The sequence below is a fragment of the Miniopterus schreibersii genome (genome assembly GCF_964146895.1).
Source record: "Miniopterus schreibersii genome assembly, chromosome: 7".
NCBI classification, from domain to species: Eukaryota; Metazoa; Chordata; class Mammalia; order Chiroptera; family Miniopteridae; genus Miniopterus; species Miniopterus schreibersii.
In genome coordinates, this window is record NC_138108.1 from 18,390,385 (window position 1) to 18,415,151 (window position 24,767).

At 39.5% G+C, this 24,767-nt stretch overlaps 1 protein-coding gene across 3 annotated transcripts in view; it reads left to right on the forward strand.

The window, feature by feature from the left end:
• Positions 1-24,767, forward strand: part of PLEKHM3 (pleckstrin homology domain containing M3) — a 156,743-nt gene that overhangs the window by 123,443 nt on the left and 8,533 nt on the right. For all 3 annotated transcript variants that reach the window (XM_081141783.1, XM_081141782.1, XM_081141784.1), the window contains one exon: positions 5,304-5,461. In XM_081141783.1, the coding sequence (XP_080997909.1) occupies positions 5,304-5,461 (158 nt within the window). The remainder of the gene's footprint in view (positions 1-5,303; positions 5,462-24,767) is intronic.

Genomic DNA, 24,767 nt, shown 5'->3' on the forward strand with positions numbered 1-24,767 from the left:
ATTGCTGATTTGATTCTCACCTTCATCTACTCTACTGTTGATGCCCTGTAAATTATTCTTCATTTCAGTTGGTGTACTCTTCATTTCTGACTGGTCCTTTTTTTATGCCATTGAAGTTCTCACTAAGTTAATTGAGCATCCTTATAACCAGTGTTTTGAACTCTGCATCTAGTAGATTGCTTGTCACCATTTTGTTCAGTTCTTTTTCTGGAGTTTTGTTCTGTTCTTTCATTTGGTACATGTTTCTATGTCTCCTCATTTTGGCATCCTCCCTGTGTTTGTTTTATGTATTTGGTAGAGCTGCTACCTCTCCTAGGTTTGGTGAGTGGCCTAATGTAGTAGGGTTCTGTAGGGTATAGTGACACAGCCTCCCCAATCACCCAAGCTGTGTACTTGAGGTGCACCCCCCTCCCCACCATGTGGGCTCTGTACACCCTCCTCTTGTAGTTGAACCTCATTTGCTATTGGCACGTCAATAGGAGGGATTTAACCCCAGTTTATCAGCTGTAAGAATTGGCTGCAACCACCAACCTCTGACCTCTGTGGAGGATCAGCTGTGCAGGGGCCCACCCCACAGAGCAGGACATACTTCAGCAGGGCTCTGGTGCCCACTGAGTCTACCCCTTGAGTGTGTCGCTTGTGGAGGTGGAATATGGCCCTAACCTTAAGCCCCCACCAAGATGGCTAGGAAGTGGGAGTGGAAGTTGTAACTCTTGGGGGCAGGAGGAGATGGAGGGAGGCAGGATACTTGATTTGTTTTTAAGCAATTATCCAAAGTAAAGATATATCTGATTTTTATTGATTATTTATTCTTTAATTAATGTATCTGATTTTTTTTTAAAGAACCCTAGGGGATGTCACACTTGGAGCCTACTTCTTTGTAGTGATGAAACCTCTAGACCAGAAGCCAGAATAGTTAGATCCTGTTCCCAGTGCTGCAAGTAGTTGTAGTCAAAGATATGATTTAAACCTTCTAAATATATCTTTATCCCTGGAAAATTATAAGTATAAAGTTTTCCTTTCTGAAATATTAAAGAAATGTTTGTAAATTCTAAAATATACTCACAGACTATTACCTCATTTTCTGGAGGGAAAACTTTCAGCAGCTTTAGCCCTTTGGAACATGGCCATGAACCTAAGCTGACAAATAGGAAGAGCAATTAATCAAGTGTAAAGAAGCCAAAAGAGTCCCTGAATAGCTGAGCTGCCACCAGGGCCTTGCACTTTTTATGCTCCTCCCTAAATCACACAGAAGAATGATTAAAAATGTTTGTGACACTAAGATATTTCTGCTGCAGCCAAGGAAAAAGACGAGAAAGCATCCTTGGTCAGTCAACAAGAATTTAGGTGCCTCGCAGAGAGGGGATATTTAAGACAAGTATGAGATTCAGCCTTTGTCTCCAAGCAATTTACATTCTTTTAGGTTGCTCCATATAAAATTGCCATTTTTTTAAGTAAAATCACCATTTTATAGTTAGTATCACCATTTCGATATATTCAATCAACAGTTGGATAAGCAAAACAATCACATGTTAAACATTAGCAAAGAGTACAAAACAGCATCAAGTTTTATATTAAATTACATGGTGTACATGATGTAAAAGTAATTTATGTGAAGTAAAAGAGATCCAAACAGTGAAGTTGCCAAAGCTGGCTTTCCAGATCAAGCTAGAATAGATCTGAGCCATGAAGCCTAGGTGAAATTTAAATAAGTGTTTAAGAAAAGAAACAAAACTTCAAATAGAGGAAATGACATGGGTAAAGGCATAAGAGCAAGAGTAAGCATCTCTACATAAGGAAAAGTTTGCTCACAACAGAAGATACATATTAAGAAATGGGAAATGAGTTTGGATAGATAGTGTGGAATCAGCTTATGGAGACACCTGCACACCAGGCAAAATGTAAGCTCCAGTTTTGCCAAGTTTACTCTTGTATCAAGTATATGGCACAGAGTAATTTAATATAATTCTATGAAATGAATGAGTGAAGAGTCTTTATTAATGATAAAATAAGAATTCACTAAGGTTTGAGGGAGGAGATGATACATGATGAAAATGGTATCTAAAACTGATTAGTTGGTTGGATCAAAGGAAAAAGACTGGCATATGGAAATAAAACTAGAAAATTGAAAGGAGTGATAAGAGTGTGGGGCAAGATGGAAAAAGAAGACTTACACTAGAGATATTTAAAAGAGAATCAACCCAAGGACACGGACAGTGTTGGAGAGAGTGACTGGGGAGGGGGAAGGAACGGGGGGGAACGGGTCATTGGGGAGAAAAAGGGACATCTGTAATACTTTAAGCAAAAATAAAAATTATACATATTTAAAAAAAAAGAGAGAGAGAGAGAATCAACATCAACCTTGAAAACTTTAAGCTAAGTGAAAGAAGCCAGCCAATAAAGACCACATATTGTATGATTCCATTTATGCAAAATGTCCAAAATAGGTAAATCTGTAGAGACAGAAATTAGATTATTGGTTGCTTAGAGCTTGAGGAGCTGTTTAGAGGGGGTAAGGGAGTAATTGCAAATGGGTATAAGGATTTTTGGAACAGTTAAAGAAATGTTCAAAAATTGATGGTGGTGATGGTATACAACTCTGCGAATAAACTAAAAGCTATTTAATTGCAGACTTTAAATAGGTGAATTACATGGTATGTGAATTATATCTCAGTAAAGCTGTAATTTAAAGAGAGGGAATCAATAAAATGTGATGCATGACAATATATACGCTTCTGATGGAGAAAATCAGCCACTCACTAGACTCCATAATTTCCAGTTTGATTCTAACATCATTATTACTTAACATTGTTTTAGGAGTGCTGGGTGATGCAATAAGACATGAAACATAAATGAGAGGTATAATATTAGAAAGGAAGGGACAAGGTTATTACTTTCAGAAAACTCAAAAGAATCACCTCGAAATGATTTGCATTCCTGAAAATTCAGTAATATATAGCCACATATAAGATGTACACAAATGTCAATATATTCTAATATACCAGCAATAGCTAATAAGAAAAAATAGTACATAAACATTCAACTTTGAAATAACCTAAATATAATAAATGTGAGTGGTTTATACAAGTGAAAAAAAAATTTAAGCTATAATAAGTGAAGATTTAATAAAATGGAGGTATAGATCAGATTATTTGATAGGAGGGCTAAATATTATAAAGATATCAGTCCCCAAATTAATTTTTTAAAGCTTATTAAATAAGTTTGGTGAAATATTGCAAAAGCCTTCTAAATGTTCATACCCTTTGTCTCAAGGAAATCATCTAGAATGGGGAAAACTTTATGCACAAGATGCCCGATCTGCTCCCTTAGGTCCTAGATGATAACTGTCAGGCTTTCCTCAAGGTCTTCTCTTCTCATCCTCAGTTCCTTCGTGCAACCTTTACTCACCTGGTTTCCAGAACTGTTCTATATCCTGATGTTTTCCCCTGAATGGACTATAGTTTGTGCCTCTCTTTAAATGTGTCATTAACCTTGGTTGTTTAGGAAAGAGTAATGTAAGTAAAGCCAAATAGAGCTGAAGTATTGTTACCACAATTTAGAAATAACCCTATGACACATTGGAAAGTGTTTACTAGTGGTTGGGTATATGATTTGGTAGTGGTTATTTCTTAGAAAGTGTATCCTGTGTTAGTATTAGGAGTATGCTCTACTGGGGTTTATCGAAGTTAATGGTCCTCAAGAAAATAAAAATAGCTCTATCTATAGCTTTCTAAAGATAATGGAGAGGAAAATAAGTTAAAGAATGGTGGGAAACAGACTTGCTTGACTCAAAAAACAGCCAGCATAATTTGTACCCTCTTTATTAAGGAAAAAACCCCACTCTTATAAAGTAGTAAACCTGATTTTTTAAATTCACTTTCTGCATCTTGATGCAAAAATAATCAACATTGTTTTAAAAAATGCAAAAAGTCAACTGTATACAAAGTGAAAGACTTGCTTTTCCCACTTGTTCCCTTCTCTAGAGTTCACTATTATATTCATTTTTATTTTATTATTTTTATATTAATTTTTAAAGCATCATGAGATTATACTGTGATCTTTAAAACCACTTTAGTTTTTATCTCCAGTATTATGCATAGCTTCATTTTTTGCAAAACACATTATTACATTCCTTGTAGTATTTTATTTCTGTAATGCTAGTTACTACTAATTTATTCAGCTTCGCATTGCAATTTCTCTTTAGGTATGATTTACATCGCCCTCAAATGTTATTTTTATGTAAAACTGTCATTTAAACTATGTATTCATTTGAAATTATTCAGCTATTTTCAATTACTTTCCAATTGAATTTTATTTTTATTTTTCTCTTCTATCAAAATCAGCATGTATATACATTTGTACTAATAGAGAGAAATAAAGGCAGATTTTGTCTTGTTAGTGCATGAACTGCTGAACTCTTTGAAGCTCATGCATTTTAGTTAAGTGAGGAGGGATGGGACTAACCATTGGTTCCAAATGCCTGGATATTTGCAGGCCAACAGGTGCGGTAACGGGGAGGCAGGCACAAGACCCGAGGGCCTGGTGGGGACAGCTATCAACAGAAGACACTTGCCCTGGTGGGAGCAAGCACCCCCTATCATCATGCTAGAATTCAGGCCCAGTTATGCTAGATCTAATGATTTTCAAAAGAAGCCACCAAACCTGCATTTTTATGTGACATCTCCCAATTATTAAAATAGCTCATTTTTTGAAACACTAAGATATTTTTTTTTTTTTAGCTCTTCAGGCTGAATATAGCACTCAGACTGCCAAATTTACAACTTCTTTATGTTAATATACTTGTCAGCAGGAAAAACACCCTATTTTTCCACATTTGTTATGTGTTATTGGGGAAGATAGTAAAAGACTATCCTATTAACTCACCAGAGAAAGGGGATTATTGAGTCGACAACCTAAAGTATGAAGTTTGGCATTCGTCCTTACCCGGTGTGTTTCTGTCTGTTTTGGGAACGCCGCCACATGCCCCTTACTGACCACGCCATAACTGTGAAGGCAGTCTGTGGAAGCAGGGCTCCCCACTTGTTGGTCTTCAGTCCCCTGCACCACACTACAAAGAAAGAAAGATACAAAAGAAGTTTCAACGTCTTCATTTTCCAACCCCCAGTGGTTTAAACCAGAGGGTTCTTTTGGAGCAAAAATACTGTCTTTTCTTTCTCAGAGTTGCTGAGAAATTATAATTAGAGGTTTTCCTGTTGTGTAAAGGAAAGGAATTCCAGTTCTCCTCATCTGCAAGATTTCTGTTTGCAATGACTTGCTTCCCTGTCCCACTTCTCTTTCTGCAGGTAATAGAGGGAAAGCTGGCTCCATTCCTGGGCAAGGTCATTAAATTTGCCAGCTCACACGTGTACAGCTGCAGTCTCTGCAGCCAGAAGGGGTTCATCTGTGAAATCTGCAACAATGGAGAGATCCTCTATCCTTTTGAGGATATTTCAACAAGCAGGTACAGAAGACTCTCTTGTTTTATAAACGTACACCTGAATGTGTCACATGCGGTTTTATTTGGCCAGATCAGGCCAACTTTTAGTCAAGTACTGTATCTCTCTCTTACCTTGTATCAGATTTTCCCTTATTCTTGGAGAACATTGTTTACTCTTTGCTTTTCTATATTTATTTGCAACCCACCTCACTACCTCTATCCAGAATGAGATAACAGAGTTGCAAGGAAACATTGCCTAGCTCTGCCTTATTAGGTAACAAAGAGTGTTCAGATTCATTTTTAGAATGAAGACTGGGGAGGAAGAATCCTCACAACCATTTCAGGGACAAGTGATAGACGATGGGAAATCAGAGTCTCGGAGGAAGGCCAAAACTGGATGGATTACTAAGGAATAAAGCTAGAGGACACTGGTGAACAGCTGTCTGGCTCACCACAGGCTTTTGTCCACAGATGCACTGCAGTGTAGCGATGAAAGTTTTAGGACCAAAGGAGAGAAAAGTGAGAGTTAATGTGGAATTATTTTTCTAACCAAAGTAATAGTTGGGCATCATCACATCCATAGATTGATGGATGATTTTTTCCCCGCCACTAACTTGAGAGCAGGGTTTTTAACATTGCTTTTCTTGAATCACAAAATGATACATATCACTTTTCCATTTATATGAAAAGCATGATAGAATATACATTGTGTGTGTGTGTGTGTGTGTGTGTGTGTGTGTGTGTGTGTACAGTGGCTTTTGGGGGCATGAATGTCGTGGTCCATTTCCTACTCTGCAGGACTCACTTACACTGTGGTTCAGAACAGAAGGTAAGGCATGAACGCAGGGAGAGTTGAAATATTAAGAGTTGACTCAGCCCTCTGGCTTCTTCTTAAACCTGGAGACTCTTTGTAAACATCCAGGAACTTTGGTTGTTCCTGCACATAGAAAGACAGACACATAAACACACAGACAAAAACACTCTCCAGCCTCTAGTTTCTTGAGTGGACAGGTACTTAAGCTCATATCCTAGAGATTACAAACTAATTAAAAAGGTGAACCAGACCAAAACTTACACACAAATGTTCATAATAGCCAAAAAGTGGAAGCAACATAAATGTCCATCAACTGATGAGGGGATAAACAAAATGTGGTATGTCCGCATAATGGAATATTATTCAGCCTAAAAGGGAATGAAGTACTGATACCTGCTGCCTTGGGGATGAACCTTGAAAACATCGTCTAAGTGAAAGAAGCCAGATACAGAAGACCATATATTTTATGTTCTAATTATATGAAATATCCCAAATAAGCAATCCATAGAGACAAATTAGGTTGGTGGCTGATAGAGCTTGGGGCAAGGGGCCTAGGGACTACCAGTGGATACAGATATTTTGGGAGATGATGAAAATGTTTTGCAGTTAGATTATGGTGATAGTTACACGGTCTTGTGAATACACTAAAAATCAGTGAATTGTATACTTTAAAAGAGTGAATTTTATGTTATGTGAATTATATAACAATAAGAAATGTTTAATAAAAGTAAAAATTAAATTAAAAAATGCTTTAAACTGAATAAACCATTGCTGGGCCACTAAACAAGTCTCAGGAGATTTTAAAAGACTGAAATCATACCAAGTATGTTCTCTGACAGAATTAAGATCCCCAGTTAAAAAAAAACACCTGAGAAACTCCACAATATTTGGAAATTAAACAATACATGTGTCTAAAAACTTATGTGTCAGCCCTGGACAGTGTGGCTCAGTTGGTTGGAGCATCGTCTATACACCAAGAGGTGATGGGTTCGATTCCTGGTCAGGGCACATACCCAGGTTGCAGGTTCGATCCCCAGTCAGGGTGTGTGATAGATGTTTCTCACATCATGTTTCTCTTTCTCCCCACATCTGTCTCTTCCTTCCTCTCTCTCAAATCATTAAAAGCATGTCCTCAGGTGAGGATTAGAAAAATAAATAAATAAATAAGAACTCATGTGTCAAAGAAGATCTCAATCACAAGAGAAATTTTAAAATATTTTTAAGTGAATAAAAATGAAATACAAAGTTTCAAAATGTATGGAATACAGCTAAAGCAATGCTTAGAGTGAAATTTATAACTATAAACAGGTATATCAGAAAAGAAAAAAGAAGGTCTCAAATTAATAACCTAAAATTTCACCATGAGAAACTAGATATTAATGAGGAAACTAAATCCAAAGCAAGCAGAAGGAAGGAAAGAATAAAGATTAGAGCAGATATTAGTGAAATAGAAAACAGAAAAACAATAGATCAGTGAAACTACAAGTTGGCTCTTTGAAAAGTTCAATAAAATTGACAACCCTTTAGGTAGACTGACCAAGAAATTAAAAGAAAAAAACACAAATTGCCAAAATCAGGAATTAAAAAGGGTACAGAAATTAGAAGAATTATAAGGAGGTACTATATAAACAACTTCATACCAATAAGTTGTACAACTTAGATCAAATGGATAAATTTCTAAAAAGACAAATTACCAAAAGTGACTCAAGAAAAATTAGAAATATGTTATAGACCTATAACAAGTAAACAAATTGAATTAGTAATTTTTAAATCTTCCCGTAAAAAAGGCAAATGGTTTTACCGGTGAATTTTGTTGAAGATTTAAAGAAAGAATATTAATCCCTCATACAAACATAAAGAGGGACGTTACATGATGATAAAGGGGACAGTTTTCCAAAAAGACGTAACAATCCTTAACGTGTATGGACAGAGAATCAAAACACATGAGTCAAAAACTGATAGAACTGCGAGGAGACATATACCAATCATATATGTGTGTGTGTGTATATATATATACCCCCACTGTTTTTCCTTTTTTATTGATTTTATTGGGGTGACGTTGGTTAATAAAATTATATAGGTTTCAGGAATACATCATCTGTATGTATAATATATCATCTGTATGCTGCATTGTGTATTTACCACCCAAAGTCAAATCTCCTGTCGTCATATATTTGACTCCCTTTACCCTGGAATTCTTCTGCACGAAGGATCTGTCTTTTCCTCCCCATTTATTTATTCATGTCAGCATGAATAAATAGTTCTTATTTAGTTTATACCTTGGGTTATAATGCAATACTACTTTATTCTGTTGCTCAAACTGCTCTACCTTTGCCCATTCAGCTCTTTCAAGTGGCTCCTCTGTCCCTTTGGCAAACCCCCATCATGGTGGGGGCTTTGTTTTTGAACATTTCCTTACTTTCTGGCACTACCAGATGTTCCAGGCTTTAATATTTCCTGCTTTAATCCTAGAAGAGTCCCAGTCCTTTTATTGGAGAATATTAGGAACCAAGATCAGAGCACTGGGTGGCACACACATTCTTAAAGCCCTCAGTCCGAGGACTCAGCCCTTGATTGGGGCAGAGGTGAGCCCCTCTGGCTGCACTTCAGAATCTCCTGTGAGACTTTTGGGCTTTTTTACCCTGAGAACCTAGACCTTCAAAGGCTCTCAGGTGATTCTGCATCACAGCCTTCACTCCTCTAAGATAGCTGTGGTCATAGGATTGTTGGTTTCTCATAACCCAAATGACATTAACTACCCCTGTGGGCTCATGAGGGCCTTTACTCAGGGGGAAAGAATTCATAGCTGTTTGGGATCCTCTGTTTCTCCCTTACTCACATGCAGTTCTCAGGTGCAGTTACACAATTGTCTGAGTCCAGAGGAGCCCTGATCAGCCTTCCTGGACATCCAGGACAATAACGCCTTTCAGGAACCTGTTGAGCTGTTTCTTGATGTTCCATTTCCAGTTAAACACTGGGAGTGACTTATATAAGTCTATAGGAAAGGACAAAAAGAAACACTAATAAAAGATTTAATAAAAGAAACTTTAACCAGAAATAGAGTTGCAGATATAAAACATGTCCATAAAGATGTGCTGAGTTAATAAATGTGATAAATAAAAATAAATTTGAGAGGGGGGTAAAATTTTAAATCTACATGTGACTGAAATCTTTATGGATGAAACAGTATGATATCTGGGATTTGCTTCATAATAATCTGACAGTGGGAGAGAGGGGACAGATATAGATGAAAGATCGATCCTTGTTGAAGCTCGGTGGTAGGTACACAAAGGTTTATTATTCTCTTCTCTCTACTTCTGAGTATGTTTGAAATTCTCCATAATAAAACATATTTAAACGTCTATATGTAAAAATCTTATAAATGAAGTATTTAGGGAATTTGTTACCTCATATCCTTGACCAGCTTGCTAAATTCAGCCCCTCTGTGTCCTCAGAAATATACTTAACATCCTTTGAGATCCAAATATCATTGAATGACATTAGAACTATTTGATTCTTTCAGTAAATGACTTAAAGTGTGTTTGTGCAGTGGGCCAGATTCTGTAGACACAGAGCACATGGCATGCTCCTCGCTCACAAACAGTTGGCAGTCTCTGGTAAAAGAGACGCTCACCGAGCCAGTAGGAGGTTGTATTAAGTGTGAGAGAAGCCATGGTAAAGGGTGTGAACCTGAAGCTCCAACAAGGTGTGTCATCCATAGAGTGATATATGTTGCAGATGAAAAAGGAGGCCCACAGATTCTGAAACTGTTAGAGAGCTCTGTATTGGACCCTAAAGCGCTGACTTAGCTCATTTAGTATTAGACTGTACTTGGCGTTAATATGCCTGTTCGATGAAGGCCACATATCAAACACTGGTCAACTCTTCAGACTTTTTTTCCTTGTTAAATTAATTGTTATACAGGAGGGAGCTTCATAAATGTGTAATTTAAAAATATAGCCTTAGTATTAATTTTTAGAACACCATCTCTGGCAAACAAAGAATGTTCTGGGATTGTAGGGGGAATGGCACTAGTATTTACTAGGACTAATGCTAGCGATTTACATATCTCGTCACTCAATTTTATGCCAGTCGTCTGAGGGAGGTTTGTTACCCTCATTTAATAATCAGGAAACGCAGGTTCAGAGAAGGAAATTACCTTAGCCCAAGAGATAAGACCAAAACTTGAACCCAAACATATCTAACTTTAAAATCCGGGCTCTTTTCATTGCACATCACCGTTTCTGCTGTGCCTGTCATCTTCAACCCATTTTTGCAAGCATACCCCCTAAAGAAATTGGAAAAAATCGTGTACCTCTGTCATTAAAGAAGCCTCCCCCAAACTGTTATTTTGAATTTTCCCTTTTATTTGCCACTGTGGATGTTTTTACACTTAGGGCCATGAGCCAGAATAAGATTGGGGGGCCAGGGGAGCCGTTGTAAGGGGACTGGGGAAAGAGATCACAGCCGAGCACCCACCTCCCCGCATCCCTGGGCAGCTCTGTTGGTGAAGGTGAACCTGTGAGCGGTAGAGCTGCCTTAATCAGTGCTACCACCCTCCCCTCCGCTCAGAAGATAATGTTGACAGTTTTACCGTGAGATACCAGGTCTTCTCAAGTCTAAGTTAAATGCACACCTCTCTCGATTTAAAGAGGAAATCTCTAATCCAAATTGCAAGGTTTTAAATACAATAGGAAGATCCAGAGTGGCAAGACTGCTTTACTTCAGACTGATACAGCATTTAAGCTCCTTGAGAACAAACCAAAAGTCCAGGATTAGGAGAGAGAAACATTGTTCACACAGAAAATTCCACGTCCTAAAGAAACGGAAATGACAACAGGTACCCTCCTTGACTGAGGATAAGAAATCAGGCCTCTAACTTTTCAGAATTCTGAATCAGAAGGTTAGACTGATACTGCTCTAAGATTTAAGGGAAACAATGAAAAGCAAAAAAAGTCACATAAATCCCCCAAAATGACCCAGAACATAGATTTTTTTTTTAATCCTTAAATTGCCTCCCATCCAGCAGCTTTCTTTCTGACATCTTACAGATCACCAATCCTCTCTTGTTATTAGGAACATAACGCTGCTAAGGAGACCATCCTGCTTCACACATTTCTGTGAAGATGCCTTTCCTGAATCTTTAAATGCTTGCAGATCCCAAGTACATAGACTTCAACCTAAAAACAGCGTGCATTTTAACACGGGACTTACAGAATGCGCCAGCTACCGTGAATCGGCGCCATCCTTTCTCCCTGACCCATTGGCTTTGCTGATTTTTTCATGTGACATATAAATCATCCCCCCGGGTTTTCCAGTATGGACAACACTACCCTTCAACACTTTCTGAGCCCTGTGCCATTGTTGGCTGTATTTGGATGTGGGTATCCTTAACACTGACTGGTGTGTTACATATATGGTAGGTGTTCCATAGATATTTACTGTTTGATTCAGCTCTCCCAAATATATTATGAGCATTCATTAAGAACACTGGCAAAACTTTTTAAATAAACTGATTAGTTAGCATTTAAAATGCTTGCACTAAGTGAAGTAAATCAGACAGAGAAAGACAAATATTGTAGGATCTTGCTTATATGTGAAATCTAAAAAAAAAAAACCAACAACGCCCCAGAACTCAGATATAGAAAAAAGATTGGTGGTTGCCAGAGGCAGGGGGTGGGCAAAATGGGTGTAGGTGGTCAAAAGGCACAAACTTCCAGTTGTAAGATAAGTAAGTGCCGGGGATGTAAGGTACAGCATGGTGACTACAGATAACAGTATTGTACCAGATATTTGAAAGTTGCTGAGAGAGTAGGTTTTAAAAGTTCTCATCATAAGAAAGAAAAATTTGTAGCTATGTGAGGTGATGGATGTTAACTAAACTTATTGTGATCATTTCAAAATATATGCATATATCCAATCATCACGTTGTATACCTGAAACTAGTACAATGCTATATGGCAATTTTTTCTCAATATAACTGATCTACCATTAACGTATTTCTCTGGCATGAGCATCAGCTGCCCAGGGAAAGCATCCAGGGAGGTGTTCTTCCTGCGCTGGGGAGGGGACACCTGCAGCCCAGAGGTTGCTCTTCTAAAAGGATTGTGTAGTTTTTGAAGCACTGGGTTTTAGAGAGCAGATGGAGCATTACTTGCCAGTTTTTCTTTGTGCCCAGTATTTCACCACGCCCTCCCTTCCTCCAAGAAATAGCTATTACTCACAGGACCTTGAACTTATTGACACCAAACTCTTCCCAGTCGAGTTAACATGACACCACATCAAATCTGCACACAGTTCAAGAACATTTCCTACACCTCTCTAGTGAGCACGAACATTGGCCTCTTGGAAAAGTCCATAGCAAGTGAGTTTCTAACAGGGCTTATCCTGTTTTTTATTTTTAAAACCTTTGTTGTCAAGTTAGCTTTACAGAAAAAGAAGGCCTCCCAAAGAACTTGCTGTCATCCATCTGGCCAAGTCCAGAAACATCCACCTTGTACTGAAGAACGTGGGGACTCCTCCCAACACACTTGACCTTATGAATTGGTCTTTGTCATTTTGCATTTCATTGCAATCCATACCTCCTGCCCTTAAGGACCTAAACTTGTTGGGGCACAGACTTCGTTCTTTGCCTTGGCACTTTCTGCACTTCTTTAAGCTTCATGTACACATGAAGCTTCCGACAGCTCATTGTAGTGAAACCTTGTAAAGGTTTGTTTAAAAAGAGAAAGAAATGCTTTATTATAAAGTATAGAATTACTTCTCCCCGTAGAAGATGCTGAGGTGCACAGTTTTTCTCAGCACAACTTGAACAGTCCATTAAGAGTTGTTTTCTGTTGCCCTAGTTCCTTCTGATTTGTCCATGGAAGGTAAATGTGGAGATGGCTTTGCCTAAAGTCCCTTATTTACGTGCCTAGAAAATCATCAAACCCCAGATTTGCCAGCACCTTACAAAGGTTCTTCCATTTTTCAGGGGAGCCAGTTATGTTTTGTCATTTTTTGAAAAGTTTCATGTTTAGGCAGGAATTTTTTTGGTGGGGGCAGGGGGAGTCAAACAAAACTCCAGAGGAGGAGAGAGAAGCATTGCCCAGAAGCCGGCCTTTCCTTGCGGCTTCCTATTTGCTCAGCCTTCCTTTTTTGTGAGTCCTTGCACAAACAGGCTGAATACCTGGATTATGCCCTCATCTGGACAAGAATACACATACATTACATACCCTTTTCTCACTAATCAGCCTGACACATTCCTTTGTTGGGAAAGGTTCCAAAGCAAACACTGTCAGTGCATCTAATTAGCAGGTTTGTGGGCAGTGCTTGGCAGTCCTGTTACATCCTGTTCAACAATAGAGAACAGCCGCCTTGGCGAGGTTGGCTTGAGGGAGGGAGCAGCTTCCCTTAAGCATATACACTTTTTTAATGATATTTCCTTTCTGTGGCTTTTCTTGGGAAGCAGCCACTCAGTGAGTATCGTAATGAGGTGTGGGATCCTCGAAACAGCTTGAGGAAATTTGGACCCCTCTTCATAGGTACCTTTGCGGAGGAACCATGAGTTTCTATCTCCTTGCGCTTTCCTCACTCTGACACATTGAGGAAATTTCTCCATGGTCGTCTATCACCAATGGTAGAAGACAAGACTCCTGCCTGTGTTCTAGAATCAGAAACTAACAGAGATGGAGAGGAGTGTGGAGAGCGTGCAGACATTGGGGGAGGAGAAACACTGAAGCCCAGAGAGCTCACAGAGGGTGTGAGTGGCAGAAGGGGGTGACTTACCAAGATGGAATTCTACTCTCAGGCTCTACGACTGCCCTCTCTTAAGTGGACTTGTGTTGGTGAAGGTTTTCTTTGATTACAAAAAAAACCACTGTAGCACAATGCTAGTTTTTTTGGCTTTTTAAACTTTGGTCAAAGAGTAACTTGGTAAATAACATTTCACCTTGGCCTGGTGGCTCCCATATTCACATGTCAAAATGTCTCAGAATGTCTAACCCAGACAAGACTTTTGTGAAATCCTCAGGACTGACCTGACCCTTTATGCCATTAAGCCCCTTGATAAATACGGTGCATTATAAACACAGTCTTAGCTGGTGAGGCCACCATTGTTTTTTGAAGCCATTTGGTCACTTGAATAGATGGCTGTCATCTCCACCTAGACACATTTCTTACCAAGCTTCTAATTAGGTGTCTGCTTAATATTGTGCTAATCATCTTACCTCTAAACATTTTAGACAGCCGAATTTTTTGTTGACTGGAGGGGGAAATGTTCATCATTGTTTAACTCATATTTTAACTTTCTAACTCTAAAATTGATTGATGTTCATTATAGAAAATTTGAAAAGTACACAAGAGAATAAAGAAAGTTTCTCTAACATACATATGCATATATGTATTTTTTAGTAAACGAGATCGTTTTGAGTACATAATTGTACATCCAGCTTTTTTGTTACATCATATCAGATCCAGGAAAATAATCACATTTAATTTATAAACTCTTATTGATGGGTACAGGAAAAAATAAATTTAATTGTCTCTATAATTATTAAGATCCTTTTAATAAATAGAGGTGGGCTAGACCACAGAAAGATCACTGGCCTCGGAATAAAAAGGTCTATGTGTCATTCCTAACTGCCACTAATTTGCTGTGTGACCTTTGACAAACCACCGCCCCCTCTGGATCTACATTCCAGGTACATGGCACTGATTTAAGCTCTTATTGACAAAAGAAGTAAGAGCTTTCCTTCAGCTTTATTGCTTAGCATTTTGTATTAGCCTCCTTGGTAGTTTGTCATGATATTTTCAGTAAAGTTGACTGATTTTGCCAGAATTCACCCAGAGGGATTAAGATACACATTCAAATTGTGATTCAGTCCACCTTTTGGAAATCATGTCCGCTTCATGAGGAAATGGACTTTTTCTGCTTTGCTCGCTGCCCCATCCTTTTCATCTAGAACGCCACACAGTAAATGCTCAATAAACAATCCATGAACAAATGAAGAATTTGCTTCATTTTAGTTTTTCAAATCTTTCCTTAACATGTTTTATATTATTTTAAATAGCTTTTAAACTTGTTCCAAGGAAATTGTCTACTTCAGCGTAGACATCACCAAGGTAATGTGACTTTATTGAATGAGTGATAACATGTTAGGGACAGGTATGTTTTACTGGCCCAATGGAAACTTTAATGTCAAAAATATGAGCTTTGCTAAGCTACTCAGATAATTTAATTTTCAGAACATCTCTTGGGTCATTTTTTAGTGTGTGCTTTCTCCTTCCCTTTGGGACTGTAAATAAGTAACCTGAAATACACAATAGGCAAGAGAAGGAGTATTTACCTTTCCATACAAAAAATGTTGACTTTTCAGACTAAGCAGTATGTTCTGAAATGAACTGTTTTATGCTTTAAAATTACAAAAGGTACAATAGTATCTTGGTTTTGTCTTGGTTTCATCCAACTAATCATGGGAGTACAGGTAATAATATGTTGTTAAAGTTGTTTTTTTAAATCCTTTTTGGTTTTATTTCAGTATCTAATGTGCATTATCATAATTTTATTAAACCCCTTTAGCATTCTGAATATTAAACTACTCAATGCTGCTTCAGGAAGCATCTGCATGTGCTGTCTACAGCTACCATTAATAATCAGCTGTGCAGGTCGGGATGCCTTCAAAACACTTGAGAGAGCCCATAGATGTCCACGCTCTGTATGAAAGTTCCCATTTGGACTGAATTTATATCAGAGCAGAGAACCTTTGTAGCGTCAGAGGGAACTTAGCAATCCTACCTGCCAACCCTACCTGCAACCTCTTAACCCCCTAACCCCCATCGAGATCAGCGTCCCCACCCCAAACCACAGCCAGAGCTAGAGGAAGACCCGGGCTGTTGAATCCAGTGCAGTACCCTTTCTGCCTCACTCTCTTTGTCAGAACACTAGCCTGACATTTCAGGGTCCTACGAACCATCTTAGGAGGGCAAAAGACTCCACCACCTACCCTTCACGAGCCTCGGGTACTTCTGGTGACAGTTGAAGGTTTCCAAAGACTGCATTGGAAACGCTGGCAGCCACTAACTGGAACTGATTTAACTTAAACTGAAAGACCGGTTTGGCCTTGACAGTCAGGAGGCTGAAGGATCTTAGAGCCTTTCTTCAAAAGGGGTGTTAACACTTTTTTGCTAGAAAGAGAATCCTTGATGATGGAGGGAAAGAAAGTTTAAATTAAAAGACGTAGCCAGAAAGCAGCACACATCAATGATCTGAAAGAAAAAATTCAGAATCGAGAATGAGAAGCAAAATTTCACTGGGCGTAGGGCAGACGGGGGAGGATTGGGCAGGGGGGAGGCGGGCAGCGAGGCCTAAGCGAACTGTGTGGGGAGGGGGCTCATGCAACGCCTGAAATAGGATCTAGGGGCAGGAATGATGCGAATGTCGACGCAGCAAGCAAGAAAGATGGCTTTCCCCTTCCTCTGGCTTCCCTGAGAGCATGCGTGAGGTACAGTTTAAAAGCGAGCCCTGCTCAGACGAGCCTTAGTACTGAGAAGGCACCCACGAGCAGTCCTTAGCCCTTCTTCCGCACGCCTGACTCCACCCGAAAGCTTCTTACCTCAGTATTTCTCACCGAAAGATCTAGAGAGTTTGCCCAGCTGCCACCCAGAGACCATGAAAGAGAAAAGGCTGAGTTACTGGTTAGCACAGCACATTGCTGACCAGGCCTAAGCTGAGGGCTCCCTTTGGATTCCCTCCGTGAGTGACTGTGATGTTGCTTTGGACTTTCCTTTGCTGATATACTAGCATCCAGTCTTCTCCACCCTATTCCTGTCTTATGAAGAAATGCAGTGTGGAAAGAAAGAAAATTACCTCTGTTTATTGCTTTCTATAGCATAACTATTTTTGTTACTGTGTTTATCACTTCCATCCAACTTCTAATATGCAGAGCAGAAACAAAAGTTCCAAAGAATGTTCTCACTAAGTGAAAGGGACTGCTAGAGCAAGCGTTGTGGTTCACGTCTACTTCCCTCACTCAGTGTTAGTATATACCAGGTTTAAGCATTATAGCAATATTTTTCCAAGATAATGCATGCTTGGTTCATGCAAAGTGGGATAATGTTAACTACTGAACATGTATACATTACACAATAGAATCATGTTTCTTAATTTCATAAACATGTAAACAATCAGTCCATTAATTGAACTCACCAAATTTGCACAATACCTTTATCACTATATAAAGATGAAAAAAATATATGATGTTCAAAAAGTCAAATATCTAAGCGAGGATTAGTCCTGGACCACCTGAGATGTTTATACAAGTGCATCTGCATCTTGTATAAATAAACCTTATAAATAAAACTATAATATAATTTTTAAATAGTTGATTGATTATATACATTCCAAATTTATTTTCACTTAATATAAACATGGGCAGCAGTAAACTTTCCTGTTATATTCAGTATAGAATTTGACCTCTAAAGTTGTTTACATAAAAGGAGACCGTTTTTACCAGATACAAAAATATATCATAAAATACACAGCATAATGCTGGCCTAGGAACACACAGATCAATGGAACTTGACTTCAGAAGTACAGAAACAGACCCAAGTAATATGGGAATTCAGTGCATGATAAAGGTGTCACAGCAAATTAGCGAAACAAAATATGCATCATCCCATAAAAGGAGCTGGGAACCAGGTAGCCTTCTGTAGAAAGAAAAGCAGTGCTGGGTTTTACCATGCTCCTTACATCAAGATAAATTCTAGATGGATCAAATGATTCAATGAAAAAAAGTTAAACTCACGAAGTCCTAAAATAAAAGATGGGTGATATTTTTATAATCTTAAAGCGGGGAGGTCTTTCTAAGCCTAACATAAACCCAGAAGCCATGAAAGCAGAACACTTTTAAAAACATAAAAAATATTAAATTCTATAAAGACAAAGCTAAACAGTAAAGTTGGAGAAATATTTTCAACACATGTGACAAAGTACTAATGTCCTGAATATAAAAAATCTGTAAAAGTCAGTAAGTAAAAGTCAATATAAAACAGGCAAGGGGGCCCAGCCTTCGTGGCTCGGCGATTGAGCATTGGCCTAGGATCCAGGAGATCGAGGCCCGATTCCTGGTCAGGGCACACACCCGGGTTGCAGGCTCGATCCCCAGTAGGGGGCGTGCAAGAGGCAGCCAATCAATGACTCTCATCATTGATGTTTCCAGCTCTCCCTCCCCCTTCCTCTCCCTTCCTTTCCCTGAAATCAATAAAGATTTTTTTTAAAAAAAAAAACAGGCAAGGAGCATAAACTAATTCTGGAAAAAATATGCAAGTAGCCAATAAATACATGAACCACTACGTCTTATTTGGAATTAAGTAAAATGATATTTACCTATTAGCTTTGAGAAAATAATAGATACAACATATAAAGCCCTATTATAAAAACATTAATAATAACTTCCTAATTTCGCTTTGTAAAGTCCATATTTTTGTTTTAAATATTTAGAACAGCCCTGTCTAATATTAGCCTGCTGTCTTTGGAAATGATTGGCCTAGAACGGTGGTTTTCAAACTTTCACGTTCATAAAATTCTCTGGAGGGCTTGTTAAAACAGACTGCTGGGCCCCACCCTAGAGTTTATGATTCAGTAAGTCTGGATTGGGACCCAATATTTTGCATTTCTAACAAATTCCCTGGTGATGCTGGTTTGGCTGGTCCAGGGACCACACTTTGAGAGTCACTGGCTTAGAACACATTGAGTGTTAGGAAGTTATATAATACTGTCTTGTTAAGAGAATTGCTTTGGTGAGAAGAGACAAACAGGAGATTAGTGTGAAATTATGACAAAACACTTTGGGTCATTTCTGTGAAAGCATTTCTCCTTCTAAATTTACATCACTAACTTATTCCTGAGCAACTAACCATGCTACTCATAAAGTTAGAGATGGTTCTCAACTTTTTTCATTTTTCTAATGTACCCATGCTTAAAAATCTCATTTTGGCTCCATTAAGTGTCTTAATACTTTGAGGAATTGAAATGTAATATGTTAAATAGAAGTAAATCTTATTCAGAGTCTTAGATGCCTATCATTCATATATATTATTATTTCTTTTAAGGAGGCTTACTTCAAAACTTGACAGTTAAATTTTTCATTTTTACATAAAAAAGGTAAAAGGTAGACTGGTGAATCAATGGAATCCATATATAAGCCAAGATTATTCAAGATTATTGTTTTTTTAATCTACATTAGCCTAATAATACTCTCATATTCACTTCCTTTGTCTTAGATGTAGCAAGACATTTCTGAACACCTCTTGGGCTCTTAGGTGTTTTGAGCTACCTAAGAAATTCCTACAGAAAGCCATTGCTCTTATTTGTGGTTCTCGATGGCTACAATTATAATATAGTCTAGTTTTTTTCCAGAAATTGTAGAACATTTTTTAGTCCTCCTGCAGTTTCTTTACTTTTCTAATATTAAATAAGCTTTTCCTAAAGTAATCCCAAAAGAGATGGACATTTGATTATTGAGAATTGTAGTAACTGCCAGGTGAATCATAAAAAAAAACTTAGAAGTGTCAGAAATACCAGTTTTTCCCTGTCCCCAAAAAACTATTTCATTCAGGTCAAATCTATTATGGTTTTATACAGCCACAGAGACTGTTGCTGAGTTCTGTCACCATCTACATTTCATCAAGAAGCATTTATCAGGCATTTGCACTAAAGGTAACAAGGAGTTACTGCCCCCAGTAGGGTAGCAACATTAACAAATGAATTAATTAACCCTTGTTTACATTCTATTCCAAAGCCAAGATTTTAAGTAAAGCTTTTGTCAAAGGTATTAGCTGAGCTTGGTTTACAAACTAAAAGTGCAAGACCTGTGAAAGCCAGATGCTTTGTGGGGTGCAATCAGGGGAAAAGCCTTCCTTAATTAACTCCGGGGATTAAGAGGTAAATAAAAAGATCATTGCAGGACATACCAATTGTTCTTCCCAGATTTGAGTCTTAGCAGGTATTTAGGGATGTTTTGAATAACTTAAAGGAACATGTGGCCAGTAACAGGAAAAGGGCCAGGTTTCAAGTCAGAAGACTGGAATCAAGTCCACAGTTGATCACTCACTAGTTCTGGGACCAGATAAGCCACCAATTATTTTATTCTTTCATTTTATTTTATCTGTTTACTGACTAACTTATTAAAATAGGAAAACAAATAATACCTCACTCAGAGAGCTAATGTAAGGATAATTAATTAAAAACAGGGGCAAAGGGCCCATACAGATGCTGCCTGATTTAGATGTCTAATTTTGATCTCACTGTATTTGCATTTACCACGCAGAACTATTGGAAGAGCTGTGTAAGCTAGCGCATATACGACTTAATCTGCCAGACGTTTGGCCAAAGGAGCTGGATCTTTTCCAGTCTCTTACAATTCTAGTCAAACCAGATGGATACCTTTTTAGCCCCCATATCCCTATCCTCAGCCAAAAAAAAGAGAAGAAATTACAATGAACACTCCTAAACGTGATAGGCCCAAATGTAGTCTATTTCTTACTCTACAAGGAGCCACGATGGTTCTGGAATCCAAGGTTTCTGGACTCTGCTCTTTTCCCCCACCTCGCTTGCTTGTGCATCAGAGTAAAGGGGCCTGGAGAGTGTGGACCGAGTGAATTTCTGGTCATCCTGGCCCGAGGCATGACTGCAGGTGGTGCTCCAGGGGGGAGGCTGTGAAACTTGGACTTTCCTCAGCCATCAGCACCAACCATAATTAGTTTCTTACTGAAATTGTGTGTGAACCTTTCTTTATTTTAACCCTGCTATTTCCCCCAGTAGAGCCAATCTGTTACATCATACTGTTGGTTTAAATCATATTAAATTCATTTTATCTTAGAATATTTAGTAATATGTCTATGTATTCTTCTAAACAGCATACATATATATGTAAGCACATATATAGCATATACGCACCCACACTGTAGATACTGTAGGTATATACTGTAGATAATATTGGCTGATTTCCTCGTCGAGCAAATTATAAATTGTTTGCTTATGTTCATTTACTTACCCAGTAACAGAAGAAAACACTGACCCCAAACATTAAAATAACCAGGTCCTGATAACTACCTCGCTTAGCTAAGAGATTTAAATAATCATCTTGGTTTCTTGGAAAACCCAGTAATGGGTAGTGGTTGGTCCTATGGGGCGCCTTACATAGTAGCTATCTACCAAACCACACTGGCTTTCCTAATAATGTGCACTGACTTCTGCACCCCGCCCTGCTCGTTGTGGGCTCTGCCGTGTGGAAATCAGCCAAAGCTCTACCCTGCTCTATGGGCCTATCCTTTCACTTGTCAGAGATCCAACCAAACTCAAGCCTGAATCTGAATCCTAGTGAAATATCTGAGTTCACTGCCTGAGCCAAAAATAAAAATGCAGCAGGAGTAGGACCCAACATCCACAGAGCAGAAGCATTTCAGTGACCTCAGCTTGGGGCTGGGGCCTTTAGTAGTTTCCTGTGACCTCCCTGTGTGCAGCTAGAATCCGCAAGGGCGCAGACAAAGCCATGAGCCTGTCTCTAATTGGTCTCACATCATCAGCATTCCAGAACAGGAAACTGTCTGCAGCCGGGAATTCTTGCTTCTTTGCCATAATATTTGAATAGCAAACCTTTCCCTCTGCACATATCTAGTTCTGTTAGTTCGTAGCAGGTTGTTTTTCTTGGTTTTGATAGCCATAATAAGAACATAGTGTCTGTCCCATCTCTTGGCAATTGACTAGTAGATTTCTAGGTTATGAACTTGTCCCTCACTTGCCATAGGTCAGTCACTAAGCTAATTTTTAGGTCAATGACTGTTCATAACATATAGAGTCTCATTCCATGGCGCCTCTACTAAGACATAGAATGAGATTTGTGTTGCCCCAGAATGGTAGAGACGTTCTGCCCTTATCCCAAGAAAAGGGACCGGTGTGCCAGGCACCGGTGTGGATAATGGGTGCCATTGTCCCACCGAGCTTCCCCCAAAGCCGACTCAGGTTCCTCCTTCCTTGTCCCACATCCCTGCGTTATCCAGGGCTGACGTGCACCCGGTTCATGCCGCTGGGGCTGCCCTAATGGTTAAAACACAAAGCTGCTGCCACAGAGGGTGTAAATGACTGCTGCCTCTAGCCAGCTCCCGCCCTCACTCTCAAGTAAGAGCCTCCATTCTTTTTTATTTTTCTTGGAGACAGTTGGTGCTGTTGAGGGTGGGAGAAGGCTTAGAAAGAAATCCTTAATATTTAATCGTAATTTTATGAGATGGGGGCAGAGTCAGCTCCTTGGGGCCAAATTCCTGATAGTCAGAGCAGCATGTACTAATTTATATAAGCTATTTCATAGCTTTTGCTTAGTCAATGCAAATAAGTAAAATTTAAAGTAATGCTTTTCGCTTGAAGGCTCATCGCATCCAGTCCCAGCGTGTCGGTTCGGGGCCCTCCCAGGAGCGGCCAGTGAGGCCACATTCCCACTCATTCACCCCAGACTCTGGGGCAAGGAAATTTGGGAAGAAGAGGCCACAGCCTAGAGTAGCCTTTGCCCTCCTGCACAAAATCTACAAGTCGGAGGGAAACTTGGACTCTCTCTAACCCAGCCTTCTCTTTTGCTTTTGTGGAGAGCGAGGTTCAGAGACAAAGTAAGTTACCCAAGATCCCAGTGATGTAGGCCAGCCTGGGCCAGGAGCTGTGGGCTCCTCACCCCAGCCAAGCTCTCCCCACCGCAGTCAGGGGTCTCACTGATACTTACCGGTCCCTCTTCACTGTGGCTGCCGAAGCCTAACTGCTTCGGTTACATAAAAGCAACTCATTCTATGAAGCAAATGCAAAACTTTTCGGTTTTGATTCGCTAGATGGACCAGACAGGGCCTGAAGAAGCAAAGGATACCGCAGAGAAACCGCCCAAAGGTTCTGGGCCAAAGAGCCAACAAATGCGACGGAGGGCCAGCCACCAAGATGGCTTTCGGAGAGGACTGAAAAATCAGAGTGAGCTGAAAGACAGCTAAGGGGGACTGAGCAACGCAGAGAATTGTCGTGGGTCTTCACTTCTTAAACTATATTCTAAATTATTTTCAGAAACCACAAGATGGTTGATGCCAGTGAGCTTCAGCTATCTTAATCAGATGATGTATTAAAAATGTGTATTTGTGAAAGTGACGTAAGTATACTACACTGGGCCTTATTGATTAGTCTGAGAATAAGCCTGGCGGAGGGCTGTTTTACCCCCTGGGTACTTCTCTGCGACGCCTCCTCCAGATAGATTGGGTCAGTGGTTCTCAGCTGGGATGACCTCCACCCCAGGAGACATTTGGACGATTGGCAGTGTCTGGAGACACTACTGGTTGTCACAAATGGAGGGAGTGGAGGAGGGGTGGTACTAGCATCCAGTGGGTAGAAGCCGGGGATGCTGCTAAACATCCCACTATGCACAGAACAGCCTCCCCACAACATAGAACTATCTGGCCCAAAATGTCAGTAGTGCTGAGGCCGAGATCTTAGATTAAGTGAAGCAATGGACACTTTCAGGAAAAACCTACTGGATGGCTGTGGTCCACAGCCAGCATGTCTCCCTGCAGTGGTATTCTCTGTGGCACTGGAGAGGGAGGACCTGGGTCTTTGTTCTCTGTGTTGTACAGCAACAAGCGACAGCAAGGAAACAGCTGACAGCTGGGACCGGGTGACTCAGACACGAAGGTGCTGGCTTCCCTTTGATTTATCACTCAGGACTCCAGAGGGACATTTCTCTTTCATTATCTGTGGCAATTTTCTGCACAGATGATTACACTAGTAGGTTTGCCTTATCCGAAAGACATGTTCCTGAAAAGTTGTGTTTGTTAAATCATGTTTTAAATACAGTCAGGACATTCAGTAAATACTCAGGAGCCAGTGACTTTTCAAAGTGAAGGCCATTTTTAGTAAAGTCCTGCTCTCAAAGAGGAGCATGGCTCTATTCCGCATCTTAAATGCAAATGCTTCTTTCTGCCGTGCATCGCGTTTCCGTTGCAGAGCTCCATGAAGCGGATGGAGAACAGCTTCTCTTCTTCCTCCCTTTTCCTGCCTTTATCTTTTCCTTTAAAGAAAAAAAAAATCAGGGGGAAATTAACAATAGAGTCTCTGAATTTAGGAAGGTCATTGATCAGTCTCTCCATTAGACGGTTCAAAAGATGCCTGCTGGGTTACAAATTGTTAGAAAATAGGACTTGGTTCTATTTTGAAATCATTAATTTTTTATCTCACTTTTTTTTTTTCGGTTACTGACCTTTGGCTAGAAGGAGCAGGTGCACTCGGTTCCTCCATCACCCGTGGGTGTTTGCTGCACCACAAACATCCGATAAGACTCAGCCTCTGCCAGGGGTGGGGGCGGAGGACTGGTATCAGCAGAGATAAGGGGGTGGCACTGAAGGAACCCAGTGGCTTCTCCTTATCAATCACTGCCCTGGGGCAACATCCCTGTGTGTATAAATTGCTGACTAACTCAGCAGGGCAAAGGGGGCAGGAAGGAGGAAATTTATTTGATAAAG